This window comes from Zootoca vivipara, chromosome 4, assembly GCF_963506605.1.
Source record: "Zootoca vivipara chromosome 4, rZooViv1.1, whole genome shotgun sequence".
In the NCBI taxonomy this organism is placed as follows: domain Eukaryota; kingdom Metazoa; phylum Chordata; class Lepidosauria; order Squamata; family Lacertidae; genus Zootoca; species Zootoca vivipara.
In genome coordinates, this window is record NC_083279.1 from 37116367 (window position 1) to 37134498 (window position 18132).

The window sequence follows — 18132 nt, forward strand, 5'->3', positions numbered from 1 at the left end:
GATGTGCCTGGGCTTAACCTAACCATGATTCCGAGGACTGGTACTTTTGATTTTTTGCCGTCTCCAATGTATAGAAACGCAGGTCTTCTCTTTCTGATTTTAAAGAAATTTAAATTATTGTTGGATTTGGGGATTTAGAGAATACATAGTACTTTCTGAGAGCCTCCTTCCCCTTTGATTGACTCTGGAACCGTTTCTGGGATATTTTTCCACACTCAACGCAGAAAACAGGAGGAATGAACCGACAGCTAGTGAACATTTTGACAGCCTTGTTTGCCTTTTTCTTAGAAACACACCACTTCAGGTAGGTGAAATCAGTTCTGAAAGCCTCTATTAAACCTGTAGGAATTTAGGACAACACAGGAGGAGTACTCCATAAACTTGACATATTTTAGCTGTTGTTAAATATTTCATATTAAATTTATGCAGACTACAGACAGGTTTCCATTTGAAAATAGCTGTTGCTTGGTAACATACTTTTAAAATTTCTGAACAAGTTTGGACAAGAGAAGTTATATAGGTACCCTTTCTGTTAGAGAAAAAATGTTTTATGGGCAATGAAACTGAAAACATTTCCCCAATGTAATTGAAATTTACCTTCTTCAGTATTATTGGAATCTCTCAACTAGTCCCTTTTCTTCCTATATAGGATAGTAAAATCTGTTTTTGGGGATGGGCTTATTTTGTCTGAGGAAATATACTCAAGTGTATTTAGTTAATCTCTAATGCACTTTAATCTCCCTGTTTTGTTAATAATAAACGGTGGCAAAGGAGAGTTCCCACACCCTTGAAATGCATGCTTACCTGTAAAGTAGCAGTGCTGTTCTGTATTAATGACTGTGAGTAAAAACTGGAGGACTGGAGCTATTCTGGATTAATGAACATGGGGTAAAAAAAAATGATATGAATTTATGTACGGTATGTGGTGCTAAAGAGACAGAAAACTGCTTGTGGAAGAAACCTCAAAAATAAGTCATTATCCCAGCAGATTTTGATCACTTCAAAAAACATCTGTTTAACATTTAAGATGCCTAGATCATATTGTTTCAACTAAACACCCTGTATGTTCAGCAGAAGGAAAAGGTGGATAGTTAAATGAACAAATCAGGTTTTTAGATGAGGTTCATTATGTGATTATTTCCAAAGGGATAATGTATTTGTCAATGTAAGTGACAGCTGATGCACTTCAGTGAAACTGTTGGTGCTAATGAAAGGCTATTCCAAATAAAAATGGTGTAATTGATCATTATCCAATTTTACAATTACATATTTTGTCTACTTATCAGCCTATCCCAATTTCTCTACATACCAATTTTAAAAAGTGTTGTCATGTTCTGCTTAGCAATACTGTTTGTTTATTTATTAAATTTACATTCCACCCTTCCTTCCAAAGGAAACCAGGTATGTGATGTTACAAGAGTTGATGAGGTAACATGTTACTGCTTCATAGTGTAGGGATCAGGAATACTTATTGACTTCAGTGTCCAATAACCCAGAATGCATATTTGTGTGGTCACTATATAAATAAAGGGTGATAGCCAAAATTAGTCATACTCAGAGTAAACCCACTGAAATCAATGGACTTAAGTTTATTGATTTCAGTGCATCCACTCTGAGTGTGACTAATGTTGGATACCACCCATTGTATTTCTTTTTCATTTCTCTGCTCTCTCTTCACATTTAATCATTTTTAGCACTTACTTTAAGATAACACTAGAACACAGCCTATTGTAAAAGTCCCTTTGAGAGGATTACTTCTGATCCCTATTAGATGGTTTATTCAAACATACATCAATTAAAGTACACATTTTAGACACAAAGGAATATATTAAAATGTGTGGGAGAGTTATTATGATGGAATTCATTTCCTTGTGGATCAAATTTGTTCATTTCAAGTACTTCTTGTTCTTTATCTTAAGAGGGAATGCTTAGCATGTTACATGAAGAAAGCTATGAAGGCATGAGAGCACAATTAACACCAAATAGGATATAAATTGATATGAATGCTGCAGGAAGGGGCCATTATCCTTGCTTGATGTGGGCTGATTGAAAATTAAAAACCTCACATCTCAACATTTCCCGGAGGAAATAAATAGAATTGGTGAAGAACCAAGTCATTTAATTAATGCCTATTAAGATTGTAGAGTTTCTGTGCTTGTGTAATGTTCTATACACTAACACAGCCAAGGTTTCTAACTCCTCTGTGATAAGTTTTGCCAGTTTTTCTAAACAACTATGAACCCAAAGTAAGGCAGATGCATATTTAAGATTGTTGTTGTTTAGTCGTTTAGTCGTGTCCGACTCTTCATGACCCCATGGACCAGAGCATGCCAGGCACTCCTGTATTCCACTGCCTCCCACAGTTTGGTCAATAGCTATATGCCATCAGCGATACTTATAAAATTCTTCAATGATGTCTAAGTAAAAGCCAATATTGAACAAAAAAATCTCAATCCTTGACATTTCTTGCCTGATTCTTGAAGAATTGTGATGCTGTTTGCTCTTCCATACCTGAGAATGATATGTAATGCTTTATTAATATCATCAACATATTGTTACATTCTTTTCAAATTGGCAATAGATTTCTCTCATGAAATTATGTGAATTCAATCAAAGAATAATGGCTAATGGTAGTTAACTATTTGTTTAGGACAACTTTCTGTAAAGAACATGATTCCAGATCTGGGAAAACCCCTTCACAGGCACTGTCTCCTTCGGATTTCTTGGACAAACTGATGGGGCGGACATCAGGTTATGATGCACGAATAAGGCCAAATTTCAAAGGTAAGTTCTTTCTAAGTCCATTAAAAATTAATTGGGAGTCTGTAAAATACCAATTGTGATCTTTACATGTGCGCTAGTTTAGGCCTTTATGAAGCTCTGTTCTCACAAGCATATGAATCACTCAGTAATTAAAATGTGCTTTGTGTATATGAGTGATCCATAACAGATCCAGCACCATAAACAGAACTTAATATTTTGGAAACACAAATGCTTTTTAGTGGAGTGTATTCACTCGTAGTCATCAAGGCCTAGTTCACACACACACACACACACACACGACTTCATGAAGCTGATCATTGTATACTAGATGACTGGGGTGTCAACTTGAGTGAAGACAATTTATTTGAGGTTATATTGCGCAAAATGAAAGCCCCATCTGTGGTGTTAGATCTGTTATGTCCCATTCATTGCTAGATATTGCGCTTCTTAAGTGATGAACATGCATGTCTGAATCAGCTTGAAGCATTGAGGAATCATGTGATGCATATGCATGTGTAAAATGGTCCTTAGTTAGATCACAAGTAATTACTCTGATTTTAGAAATGTGGTTCTTTACTGGTTTCAACACAATTCTAAAAGTGGAGTTGAATTACCTCCATATGGAAACAGGGAGGGTAGAGAATTAGTTTTTTTTATTATATTCAACTTAGGTTCAACAAACGTACTCAATTTATCCATAAACAGGATATTATGTTGAACCTAAGTTGAATATAATAAAAAAAAACCTATCCCATTGATTTATAAACAAACACAGCAATTTGTATATACATGTCTATGATATTAGGCCTATGCCATTTAACTTCCTTATTTCAGGTTGATCTTCTGAAGTCTATTGGACTGTCAAATCCACTCTGAAATAAGTGAGCTGGTGATTAAAGAAACAGAAGGTTTAGTTATTAGCAAGTAAGACAGTACACAAGATCTATTCATGAAATACTTGGAGAGAGGGTACCCTCACCTTAGTGCACAGAAATGTTATCTTGTTCAATTCTAATTTAGATCTGAGCCATTGTAGACATGATGTGTTTAAAATTAATCTGTTTCAGCCTCTGCTGTTCAGTGGACAATACAAAGGATGAGGTTTCCAGAGCGGTATATAGACATAATAATCGGGTTGTGTGGGGAAAACAAGTGTTTCTGCTACTTTTGTCATTTGCCTTCCAGATGTTATTGGACTACTGCTCCCATCAGCCTCAGCCAACATGGCCAGTGGTTGGGGATGATGGGAACTGAAGTCCAACAACAGCTGGAGGGCATCACATTGTCTGCTACATAGTAGTCAAGAGGTGGCACATTTGAGCACATAACCTATAGAAGACTGCATTTGCAAATATATCAGACTGCCACATCTTACAAGAAACTGTGAGCTGAAGGTGTTCCTATCATTTGAAAAGAGGTCACAAAATGTACTTCTTTGCTTCTCACTTCTGCTCCCTCCTAGAGCACCCTGAATCCATTTTTTCTGGAATCCTTAGTTTATTCTGCCTCTTTTGCTTTCTAGCTGTTTAACCTTTGCAGGAATATATTGAAACAGTGAAGTAAAAGTTGCAGAAGATGGGTATAAGCACATGTGTCTGTGGTAGGATTGCCACATTCTTCACACTACACGATGGGAATAGGGTTAAAAGGTGGATGCAGAGAAGACTCTTCCTGTTGCTTATAACACAGGATCCCTTTTGGCTTATAAGATCCTGGCTTAGGAAGCTGGCAGTAAACTATTTGTTAATTAATGAAAATTATGAACTGCTTGATTGTAAAACAAACAAAAGCCCACACCACAAAGTGGTTTACAACAATATAAAATAATGCACAAAGTGTTGTTGATAAAAAAACACACAGTTAAAAACAGGTGTTCAGTATTCAAAGTGTAATTTTAAAAACCCAGTAGCAAATCATCATCATCATCATCATCCACATATAATGTCTACATGTCTGGCTAGGCTTTCCTCAACAAAAAAAAATGTCTTAAGCTAGCACCAAAAAAAAAGTGCAGCAAAGGTGCTTACCTGATATCAATTAGCAGGGAGTTCCAAGGTATAGGTGCTTCCACACTGAAAGATTGATTTCTTACAAGTGCAAAGCAAGTGGCATCTGTAACACTGCCAGATATGCAGATTGAAATGGTTGCACAGGCATATATTAGGTAAGGCAATCTGGCAAATAAACTGATCCCAAGCTGTTAAGGGCTTTGTATACTAATAGCAACACCTTGAACTTGGTCTGGTAGCAAATAAGTACAGTACAGATCTCTGAGCACAGTATTATCTGCTGACAGGGTCTCCCTGCTGTTAGCAACCACACTGCAGCATTCTCCACTAATTACAGCTTCCAGGTGAAGCACAAGGGAAGCCCCAAATAGAGTGTTGGGGGGGGGGGGCTGAAGGGACCTCGACCTCATTTGTATGAGGTGCATTCATATAACACTTCACAGATTACTTCCAAAACTTGCATGCTCCTCCATGCTCTCTTAATTGGATAAGATAAATATATTGCTTTCTTTCCATTTTTATTCCCTGACACCAGTATGGCAAAGAGCTGCCCATGCTTGAAAGGCAAGTGATTGTAAAAGTGTCACTGAGAGTAGCCTCACCCAGTTTATAAGTTTTGGACCACAACTTCAAGACATCTAGATGGCACTAAGCTGGTTTTGATGCTGATGCTGATTGTAGTCCAAAACTTTTGGAAGACATTGGGTTGGGTTGATTTAGAGAGTCTGGTATGGTAGTGATGCTGCAGAGCACATCTGAGCCTTTTACACTGTGGAGCGTTTTTGAGCTTTCCTGTGCCAGTAACTTCCAATGTGATCTCACAGTCTAACAGGTGTACATTAGCATTTAAAACGTTTAATTGCTGGCTAATGAGGGAATGCTACAGTACAATAAAATGGCATATTTGAATCAGAAATATTCTCGAGCATTTTAAGCACAAGAAACAAGCTTTCAAAAAGAAGAAAATAATTCAGATACAATTGATATGTGCCAGCAGGCAGAATAATTATACGAAAAAAGGAAACTTACCTTTCAACACTCTCCTTGTATCTGATTCATACTGCTAACCATTTAATTATGCTACTTTCTATGCAAAATCTAACATGGTCTTGTAAGTGGCTTGGAGACCTTTTCCTTGTGTAACAAGCAAAGAATAAGTTCAAGTCATCAACTTCAATGGCAGTGGGAAGCTGTTTTAAACAGCCCTCTAAAATATAACTGTCTACAACCCTCAGATATGTTATGTGTAAATGATCCTATGGAAAATGTTTAGTTCAGATGTTGCTGAACTACAATTCTCATGTCCAATGGCCAGGGGTGACAGGAGTTGTAGTTCAGCAACATCTGGAGGGTCAAACACCCCCTTACCCCTACTATAAATGAAGTATTCCCAGAACTCACACCAGTTTAGGAGCCTCATAAACATTTGTTGAATCTTTGCCCCTTTAACATGTGACCCACATAGCTGGAGTTCCAACTGATTTCATATGGTGATTGCTCCCATCATATCTCACTTCTACTTGACTTACTATTATCTAATTTAGCAGTTTTTAGTAACTTATATCCAAACTGCAGCCTGGACAATAAAGCCAATCTCTCATACTTCTCTTTTAGAGTATGGCTGCATGCAGTTAATCCCCTTTGCATATGGGGAAAAGAATGGTTGTATTTTGAAGGATTATATCTACAGCCTTAAGGGCTACAAGCTCCTCATTTACAAAATCATAGAGGAAATCTTTCTTCAACAGTTCTAACAAATTCATTGATCACCTACTCAACTCCGTTCCCATTAGTGACCATGCAAGATGTTTGCATGTCTTTTCTCTCTGTCCTCAACAAAGAAGCACCTGCCCACATTTTTTGGCACATGATGCTTCTTCCCAGTGCTCCACACTATATATATGTTAGCATGCCATTTTGCCACAAATAAGGCTGTCTTATTGCGATTACAATTTTTACACACTATTCACTTTATTTCAGCTAGTTATACAACATTTAAGTTTCAAAACTGTGTACAATAGGATTACAAAAAGCATACAGTAAAGGTACAATTAATTCAAATTAATAATACTACTATAATTTTTTAAAAAAAACTACTGGCAAACCATCCTGTGTTCCAAATTGGTAGAAGGACATGATAAAAAAATATGAAGTACATAAATTTCATAACACAGATGGGCTAGGCACCATACAGAACACATCTGTTCTTTTCTAGGATGGCTTAAAACATCCAGATGTGCTTGAGGTCTCTTTTTCAATTGGGAATGATTTCTCAACTTCAGTGACCCAGGGGTAAAAACAGCAAACTCCTTTTGGACTTCCATAATGAGGCATCAGAAAATACTCTTCTTTACTGCTCATTTTTAAAAAACATCTAATGAGGGGCCTCTGCTCTGCAATTGCTCTGGGGTGAATCTCAGGTTTGTACTTTGCCTACTTCTCTAGGGCTGTATAATAAATAAAGATGCATAAAGTCAATCATGTTGTTCAAATCATAAACATGACAAATCCTGAGCAGACACTGTCACGTTTACCTTAGTTTGCCTCATTCCACCCCCCAGCAGAAACATTGTTAATAGTCCTCCTACTCTGCAAAGCTGGATACATAGAGGTGAGTTTCTAGTAAGACTGAGGGATAAAGTGGGAACAGCAACAAAATGTTGCAGTGTTTTCCCATCTCCTTTGTAGGAGTGTTTCTGTCCATTGTTTTGAGCTTCCTTTGCCCTCCTTAGAATGAGGAAAGAGCTCAGGCAGGGCATTTGCCACCACCTTCACACTCACCACACCTTCACACTGCACAACACTTTAGTGTCTGCATTATGAAAAGGAATGGTCTCATTCTGCTTTTGGACAGAACTCGGAGCACGGTGTCTAGTACTGGGCAGCATAGTTAAAGATTGATATGGACAAGCTGGATCATGGTCTGCAGAAGAGTGCGAAAGATGGTGAGAGGCCTGGAGGCCAAGTCCTAGGAAGAACAATTGAAGAAGTTGGGCATGGAGTTAGCCTGGAGAAGAGATTATTAAGTGATTATATGATATCTGTCTTCAAATATTTGAAAGGTTGTCACATAGATGGTTGGAGCAAATCTAGTTTCTGTTGCTCCAGAGGGGAGGATCCAACCCCAAGGGGTTCATATTATAGAGGAAAAAACTTAAAGAAAAGAGGAATAATTTTGTGAGCTGTTCAACAGTGGAAGAAGGTAGACTCTTTTTCACTAGAGATGTTTTATGAGAGCTGGCCACATATCTGGGATATTGGCCCAGATCTGGGATGCTGGATTTTCTAGGAGAGGCTAGACTAAATGATACTGGAGATCCCAATCTCTGAGCTTCTATGGGTACTGAAATGAATTGCAGTGGCACAACTACTGGGAGAGGCAGCCTTTATGACAGTTGTGTGCCCTTAGATCAGTAACTAGATTGACCAGTGAGCAGAAAACAGAGGCAATGGACCATTATCTTATCCTATTCCTAGCTTAGTGAGGCCAAACCTGCTTCTCCGATAAACATATGGCCAGGCAGCCTGTGTCAGGGCTTATGGTACATTATGTGTGTTTCCAGAGCTCTCTCCTTATTACTGAAGCTACCTTGCAGAGGTTAGACGGGGGTTAAATCACTTCTATCTCATTGAGTAAGCGTGCAGGCCACTTTTAGTCCATGTTGCCCGCCACCATTTTATACATGAATCTGCCATGTCTAGGGAAAAGTATATAGGTGAATGGAAGAATGTTTTCCTTGCAGAGGGTCCCAGGTTTAGTCTCTCAAATCCCCCATTTGAAAGAAACTGTTAGCAGGTTTCTTCTGGGTAGCCACTGCTTATCAAAGTAAACAATACTAAACGGGATGGGCACATGATCAGCATAAGGCAAATCCGTTTTATGCTCAGGCTTTGCTTATTTCAAGACCCTTGAAATGTTGTCTTCCTTTCAACCAGCACATCTTGACTGAGTTGTCTGGTTAAGGTGCGCCTTACCTACTTGATGTCATGCGCATTGACTTCACGCCCACTGACAACCCTGAGACTTTGCCGTGTTAGTATTTGGCTCAGATCTTGTGGTTTCATAGTAGTCAGTATATTATCAGCTATAGCAAGGGACAACAATAGAACTTGCAAAATCCCTCCTGATAGTAACATAGGGAACTGCTTTCTACCAAGTCATACCATTGGCCCATCTAGCTCAGTATTATTTGCATCAGGGGTTGCCAGTGTGGTGCCTTCCTAATGTTGTTGGTCTCCAACTCCCATCATTCCTACTGGCCATGCCACCTAGGACTGATGGGAGTTGGAGACCTAGAACTTCCCAAGACACCACACTGTCTGTTCTGACAAGAACCAGTTCTTCTTTCTCAGCTCTGTCTGAAGATGCAGGGGATTGACGCTGGCACCTTCTGCATACAAAGCCGATGATCTGCCCTTCCCCCTCTCCTCCTTGCTTTGTCTCTCTGCTGAGAAAGCTGAGTTGCTGGAGGCACCAGAGAGCATATTTGACACCTCACCCACTCATCACAGCCTCCCTTACCCTTGGTGTCAGAATCATGTAACCCTATTACATATCACTCATGGCCCTCGTAGCAGAATTAGGAGAGTCTGCCTTCCTTTGGAAAAAAGCCTTTTCCCCCGCTTATCCATTCCATTGTACAGAGTGAAATACTGCATTTTGAGCTCTGTTATGAATGCCTCAAGTACAGCCTCAGTTTTACTTGGCAGATTGAACAACGCTAGTGAGAGTGACAGAAAACACTACATTATTTGCACGAAGCATTTTTCATCTCTCCAAAAACTGATGGTTGCAAATCCATTGCATGTAGCTAATGCCCACCTGGAAACTGGTAAGCAGCCATTATTAAACCATTTCACAAGGCAGAGGTGGATTTAGGGCAGCGCAACGGGTTCCCCCGCACTGGGTGCCGAGTGGAGGTGGTGCCTTCTTGAAGCCTGCCAGACCCCTAGAGCCTCCTTCCCAAAGCCCAGTACCTCCCTTACACGGCTTTTGGAAGACAGTGCAAGGGCTGGGTGAGGGGCATCAAATTTTGGCCTCACACAGGGTGCCAAATTACCAAGGTCCGCCATATATATATGGAATACAACAACATACATGTATGCCAAAACCTGGGGCTTATCTACACTTATATTTTGCACCACACTTTCCAGCAACAGGCCCACACTTTAAAGCACAGTGTTCAAGCACTCTTTTGTTGCCCCAGAGCTTTCCCCGCAAGAACTCACTCTCAGCAGCACAACAAACATCAAATTGGGTTTTCTTCAGATTGCTCTTTGCTCCAGTTCAACTTTAAAAAGCAGGTTTTTGTGGGGAAAGCTGCAGGGCAAAAAAGGAGAGAGAGAGAGAGAGAGAGAGAGAGAGAGAGAGAGAGAGAGAGAGAGAGAGAGAGAGAGAGAGAGAGAGATCTTGGACATGGAGCTTTAAAGTGTGCACTATGCTTGGAAAGTGTGGAGGAAAGTTACCAGTAAGTGTAGATAAGCCTGTTACATCAAGAGGAAGACCAGGCTTTCCTCTGGCTTTCCATGGGTGGGAGAGTTTGGATGTGGATTCAAACAGGCAACCTTCTTCCTGCAATCTAAAGTGGCTCTGTCCCAGGAGAATATCACCACAGGCTTGTTATGAATGAATAGATAAGCTCACATGTGCATGGATACATTTCTATGTAAGCAGAACTATTCTGTTTAGCCATTGTCACCCGCCCCGCCCCCGACGACTTTTGGACAAATGAGGCCGTACTATATATAGTGCCTTTAATGCTAGACAGTGCTCTGACAGGGCTATTATTTCATGTTCTAGAGTGACAATGTGCCCCAAGTCACTCCTTCTGATGCAAAACTTACTGCTGTCTCAGTGTGAGCTGCAGTTAGGGCAGGGGTTGCGCGGGGGTGTGTGTGTATCTGATTACAATTCATCTCTTGGCGTCATGTTATTTTCATGCTGAGTCAATGGGTTTAAGGCTGGATAATAAACACACTGGACTAGGTCATTTATTTATAATTTACCCTGACAACAGTTACAGATAATGGCTTTTGTACTTTATCTTATCCCCCCCCCCCCACACACACGTTCAAGCCCATTGCATGGCAATTTGCCAATAGCATGGGGAGAAAAATTAATTACTGAAAATACTCAGTTAGAGAAAGGAAACATTCAACAGCAAGTAAACAACAGAATGAAGGGGGGGGAACAGTTGTTGCATGGAAACAGCTTCTTAATGTGTGAAGGGGAGTGGTATGTAAAGTGCTTAGTAGAAACCCAAGAGATACCCATTTCATTTGTTGTCTAAAAATGTTTGTATTGAAAATGGAACACTGAGCACGTGTAATGGGGATCCGGAGAGACGGAGGTCTGATGAGACAGTAGATGAGCACCTTGTTTCTCACTCTTTTCCATGCACAAGCAAGCAATGGGTTGAGCAGAGCAGTGCTTCACCCACACGCACCTTTGGAGAGGGAAAAGGATCACACTCACACCAGGCCATCACACATACAGGCCTCTTAGTGTAATATTACAGACCCTTCAAGTGCCCCTATTTTCCAGGGACGTCCCTGATTTAAAGAAGCCATCCCGGTTTCTGATTTGATCCCAGAATGTCCTATTTTTCCTTAGGATGTCTCTATTTTCATTGGATAAATCTTGGAGGGTATGGAGTTATCCAGCCCTTGAGCCAGTCCTGTATAGGGAAGTTTTTTAAATGCTTAATGCTTTATTATGTATTTACATATGTTTGAAGCTGCCCAGAGTGGCTGGAGCAACCCATTAAGATGTGTGGGGTATAAATAGTATGGGTGGTGACCTGCTTCTGAAGACTTGGTCATGTGAGGGTCTGTGTGTCCCTCAATTCATGTTCTTCATCGTATACCATCAATGCGAGCCTTAATCTGTCCATAAATGCTACATAGTGAACAATCGCCTGGCAACCAGCTGCTGCTGGCTTTGCATTTTGTCTGCAAAGTCCCTTTTGTGAAAGCTCCTCCTCTACCTGCCTCTGATCTGATGTATCTGTAGGGCAGGTGGGTGTGGCTTAGCCAAAAGAAGCCAAATGAGAAAGCCTGGCAGACCTATGGCCTGGAGGCTTCCCACCCCTCCACTTGTTGGTTGGTGGTATTGTTTTGGCTACATAAGGACTGACTGTCAGAGAACTTCCCACGTTGGACAAAAAGACTCCTTCCTGCATTGCAGAGTGTTGGATTAGATGGCCCTTGTGGTGTCTTACAATTCTATGATTCTATCAACTGATATTGCTATTAGTATACACAATGATTGCTCAGGAGATAAAACCCAGATTTTGTTGGCCTCTGGAAAAGCCCTGGCTTTTTCCCTGAAAATATTCCATTCCATTCCATTTGTTTTTACTTTCTACAAATACAGAAAGCTGCCCAGTGATCAGGTTGTATATATTATCTTTTTCAGCTCTTGAAACTAGGATTCAGATTTTGCTTGTCTACTGAAGAGATGGCAGGGGGTCTCTCAACGCTGATAGATTTCACATAGATACAGTACATCCCAGTGTCACGCGGGGATGTTTGTTAGTCTGAAAAGAATGTCATGCTGGCACAGTAGAAGGAGACTGTCTGTAAGGAAGCAGGAGGAATGGTAAGCCAGCTCAAGACAAAGAGGAGGGAAAGTGATCTGTCTTATTTGAGTGTGTCAAGAAACTATTGAGTGCCATAAATCTTACACACACTTAAAAACAAATTTTGATCCAATAATCTGTACAACCATATCCATTTTCTCTCTTTTGTTCTCGGGAGACAACCAAGTAATACAACACAAATAAATAAAAGAAGTATGGAAATTTGAACAGTGCTCAACATGGAGCCTCCCTTCTTTGTGTATCACACAACTGTAATTAAAAATTTTATATAGATTTGAGACAGGATTCAACCAAAGTTGGAGGAGATGATACCTGCCCCATCAGCCCCACATAGAACACATTCTATTTATCAAGTCTTGAGGTTACCAGTGCATGATTCACCACAGCAGAGCTATACCATCCCATAATAGCTGCAATGGGCACACCAGCTATAACTGGTAAAAGGCACTGCTAGCCACTGAGGCTGCTTGAACCTCAGATAACAAAGATAGAGCAATAATACATAATTAAATCAATTTTAAAAACAAAAAGACAAGCAACATAACTGATAATTAAAATATCAGAATAGACTTCAAATACCAAGCCCACCTAATAAAAAGATTGGTGATTACAAGCAAATATTTTGCTTGAATGGTTTCCATTGTGTAAAGTCTTTGGGAGGAATTCAGCATGGCACTAAGGAGATTGCTCTGTCAATGCAAGCATTTCTGCTTGCCTGATGGAACTATCTCCCCTCTCCTCTTCCCATGTGCCATTCTGGAGGTTTTTCTGACTCCCACCCAGAGTCAATTGGGGGGCAGGAGTGGGGTGGGGGAGGAAGGCCTGTTTCACTAGCAGAAGTTTTTGCCCGAGCTTCAACTGGTGGGACCCATTAGTTGAATCTGGCCCTGTGATTTTGTGCAGAAAACACCAAGATATTAAATTCCAACACATATCATAGAATCATAGAATTGTAAAGTTGGAAGGGACACCAACTTTTTTTCTATTTGAAGAGGTCTGGACCCAGAGACACTGAGTCAAAAAACTTCCCCCTACTCAAAGTCCTGCTGTGAAAGGGGCTTGCCTTCAACTGACCAAAATCACTTAATGGCATGATATCTAGCCTTGAGAATTGTGGTGAGTAATAGAAATAATTAAAATAAAAACCAATTCTGATTTTGCATGTTTCAAGTTCAGCATGTTACATTTCAAGCCCAGTTAGATTTTCTTCCATGCCCTTCCTTTCCAATCCATCCCCATTGTTATCATTGCCCAGGCATTTAAGTAGCACAAATCTGTCTTCATTATGCCACTGTGGCACAGCAATTGGAAGCACTCAGTCCTTCCATTTGAAAGTTTGAATTAACTGGCATGTGTGAAAGCACAAAGTACGCTTCTTTTCTCTCTCCTGTCACATTCGTTGGAATGGGAAGCCATTAACTTGTGGACTCCGAGAACTAGCAGCAAAAGCACAATGGGTGGGAGCAGTTTGCAGAGACAATGGCTGTGTGCTCTTCTATCAACCCATCCACTTGTTTTGTATTAATGTGGAAAGTTTTATTTGCAGCCCATTGAGTGTTTAATTCATGCTAAGGCACCAGAGGTTCCTTCATATATCTAAGTAAAATTAAAGATCAGTCAGTAAGTCTCCATTACAAAGTATGACAAATGAAAAAAGGGTTTGCTGCCCTATGTCTCCATCAGCTGCCCAGCACAGCTCCTCGTCCACATATGACTCCTCTGCTTCTTGTAACCCCTCCGCCATGCTTTGGGTATTATATTGCCACCATTGCTTTTGCTGCCTTCTCAAGGCTGCCATGTTACACCCATACATTGGATGTGAAGGAAGTTGGGGAATATGGTACTGGATGGGACAAAGGATCAGATATTGTAGTGATTATGGTGGGGTGGGGTTGGGGGGATGTGACTATATGTGCCTTTTGATTAGAAGACTCAGAACCAAACCCCCAACTGGCCCATGGTATCTATTATGAGGAATCACTGGCAGTTGGATGCAACTAAAAGAGGATAGAACTATAGCTCAGGTATAGTTATAATTAACATGGTGCTGTTAATGCCAAGGTTGCAGGTCTGATCCCCCTATGGGACAACTGTGTCTTCCTGCATTGCAGTGGGTTGGATAAGATGATCCTCAGGGTCCCTTCCAACTCTACAGTTCTATGATTCTATTGTTTCCTGTGATGTACATGATCATCATTTTCCCCCAGGAGTCTGTCTGAGTTTTTGAAGATTTTTTTTAACCCTCTGCAAAACCCATAAAGCAGGGACAATAGTGGTTGAGTGTGCACACCACAATATCTTTATCATGCCACCTTCAATGGGGAAAAAAAGTCATCAAACTTACCAGCATCAAAGAGATCCCGTATTCACCCTGCGTAAGAATGATAAAGGCTGAGCTGAAAGGGTCTTGTAAATGAACATTTTCCATAGTGCTGAAAAGCACTTTCCCTTTTTGTGATTTGGGAGTCACAATAAAAGGGGACAAAGCTGTTCCCAAATGCAGTGTGAGGGCAATCATTGATTCAACACAGTCAGGACATGTTCAAGGCCAGGGCCGTCTTAAGCTTATCTGACGCCATGGTGCACAGCTCCCCAACTTGCTGGGGTGCCCCTCAGAAGCCCCTCAGCGCCCAAGTGCAACACGCCAGTAAACCCAAAGGGAGATATGGCTCTGTTCAAGGCAATATCACACTAACTGTCAGAGTCTTCTTCTCACTTTCATTCCCATCATCACCATCTGTTTACTTGTATGCCGCTTTCCTGCAAAATTGTGCCCAAAGTGGCTAACATCAAGCAATCAACAATAAATATAACAATTCCAAAAACATATTAAGAACAATTTAAAATAACCATAGTGTCAATAATTGGGAGGAAATGCAGCATTATATAAAGCAATACAAATAAGCTAACCTACCGGTAACTTAATTTAACAGCTAATAATAATAATAATAATAATAATAATAATAATAATAATAAATATTTATACCCCACCCAGCTTAAAACAAAACAGTTGCATTAGGTCAACATGTGATAAGGAAGCAAGATTTTGCCAGGTTCCATGTATCAGTGGGTCTTGCTCTTGACTTTCATATGTTCTGTGGAAGATGAAATCAGGGCAATATTTGCATACAGTTATGGCTGAGATTCTTCCAATTGGTCAGGAACCCTGGGAATTCAGGGAGCAGTTTCTACCAAATGTGTAGAGATTTGATCATGGGGCAGCAGATGCAAAAGCTTAGGACAAGGTCAGAGGGGCAAGCTTAGCTTCCCTATCATTTACAGAAGGGTGTGGAAAGGAAGGTGAGAACAGGGCTAAACCAAACACTTTTCAGGAACCTATCAGCACCCCACAAATCTGAGCTGCTCTTCCTTTGCCAGTAGTAAATCTATGCATGAACTAATCAGGTGTTCAGTCAGAGCCTTATTTTCTTAATGACTTCAGGGGAAACTAGATGTACGTCTATAGCTATTGTTGGGTGAGTGGCTTTAAACCATATGTTTTGGGGTCACCTGGATGTGAGGAATTAGTATTTGTAATGCCTAACTTTAAATAAGGAACCACGGAAGGAAAATGTGTCAGCCTTGGTGTGGATGCTGAATGTGGCTGGGGAATCCACAATGTTTGTGACACAAAGACTTGTGAATACTTCTTCTCAGCAGACCTGGCTAGGATTTCACTGCAAGCCACTGTGCTCTCTAAGGCTTTAATACCCAGACCTCGTTATTCACATACCATTTTAGGAGGCTTTTGTTTTTGCCTTGAGCAGACGTTTCCTTTCATTAGAAGTTCTGTCCTATTCGCACGTCACCTTTCTAACCCTTATTAAATTCAACAAAGAGCCATCCAACTAAAGCAGCACTCAACACTTCTCCTGAGCCTGCACTGCTGAAATTTGCAGTCTTTTTTGACCTCATTTTAGGTCAACCTCAAGGTGGCTTTGATAGCAGATATTTGAGGTGAAACAGCTCTGTTTGTCCTTCATGTTATGATACTGTTTGATCTAATTGGAGGTTATACCGAGAGGCTCTGAGTGTTTTTTCCTGAACAGAAGGGAAGGCTTTATAGTAAGCTACCTAGTACTGAGATTATTCCAATGATATTCATAAAATGTTCCTTTAATTAGAAAGTACCTTACATGATTTATTTATTTATTTTTGTGTCCTACTTGACAATAGTTCAGAGCAGGTTAAAATAAACCAGCATCTCATTTTATCATCCCAACAATTTATTTTATCCTGAGAGTCTGCTCCATAAATTAACAAGGATTTGAACCTGTTTTGTTCACATCCCATCCCATCTTATTTTCATTTTATATTTTATTTCATACCTGATATTTATACCACCTTTTAGGGTACAGTTGCCCCTTCAAGGGGATGTACAAAATTACAGGAAGACATAGCCTCGTTCCCCATGAATTGGTTTGATGCCCTTTTAAAGCCATCCATGGCCATGCACTATGTTAAGAGGTACTTCCTTTTATTAGTCCCTAGTTGTAGGATTACGAGAGAGGGAAAATTTCTCTACACCACACATCTACTCCCTTATCATGTTCTCCTTGCTCATCGTTTTTCCTTCATAAGTAAACAGCTGCAAACATTGTTTTAACATGAAAAATGCATTTTCTTAGTGGAAGTTGCTTGCAAAATTGTGTATATTAGCCAAAACTGCATACCAAAATGTGTGATAGGAGAAATTCACACTGAATTTCTGACAAAGTTTCATACAGTTTTGTGGATTTCTTTTTTACAGGAAATTGCAAATTGCTGTCGAAATGTGGGGAACTGAATTTTAGATTCAATTTTAGAACCAAAATTGACAGTTTCTTCTTTTCCTGTGCATATACATGATCATTAAACATGTACAACTTCCCTATTTAAGAGTGAGGCATTACTACATAATATATATTCAGAGCACTCATTAAGTACATGTTTATGCCTGAATAAGAGTCCTGGAGATGGTTTATGTGTTCCTGTGTCATACAGGGGAATCTGGAAACAGCCTCTGTGCAATTGTTTTTCAATGCCATCACAGAGCCATGTAGCACCGGTCATAGCATAAATCTTCAGCCTGACTTGGAGAGCACCAGCTGCTGTAAGAATCCCCTTATGTTACTGCAAGTGGCATGGAAAATCCATAGCATGGATGGTGTTTCCAACTTTCTCTGTGTGATAGAGCTAACACCGAGCTCCGCATTAGTGATGTGCATTAGCAATTCGGCCATGCAGCAGGATAAAGCAACTTGCTTCAGGCAAGATAGGAGAGATGAAGGCAGGAATTGATGTCTCAGTGATGAAGTGAGACTTTGAAAATTATTGTCCTTAGTGGGGGAGAAGGGGTGCCATTTGGGTTCCACTTCAAACAGCAAAATATCTACAGCTGGCACGGATTCTAAGTAGGACACGAGGAGATAGTAGCTCTTCTGTGTTGCTTAATCGGCAATAATCAGGTATGATCTGATTCTCCATTGCAATTGTGCTTTGTATATCAGCCTTCCCAAAACTCTTAGCAGCTACAATAGTGGTTGTAACATGCTATAAGGTGTCCAGTTTGGGTAGCTTTAAAAGGCGTTACACACATTCTGGCAGAAAATTCATTCAAGGCTTTCAATGGATATTGGCTATATATTGCCTCCAATATCAGAGGCAGGATGCATCCGAACACCAGTTGCTGGGGATTGTGACCAGAACTTCCCATAGGCATCTGGATGACCAATGTAGGAACAGAATACTGGACTAGATAGGCCTTTAGTCTAGCCAAG

At 40.3% G+C, this 18132-nt stretch overlaps 1 protein-coding gene across 2 annotated transcripts in view; it reads left to right on the plus strand.

The window, feature by feature from the left end:
• The first annotated feature begins 236 nt into the window (after window positions 1–236).
• The window catches only part of GLRA2 (glycine receptor alpha 2), a 109371-nt gene continuing 91475 nt past the window's right edge, over window positions 237–18132 (plus strand). For both annotated transcript variants that reach the window (XM_060273500.1, XM_060273501.1), the window contains exons 1-2: window positions 237–304; window positions 2651–2784. In XM_060273500.1, coding sequence (XP_060129483.1) covers window positions 237–304; window positions 2651–2784 — 202 coding nt within the window. The remainder of the gene's footprint in view (window positions 305–2650; window positions 2785–18132) is intronic.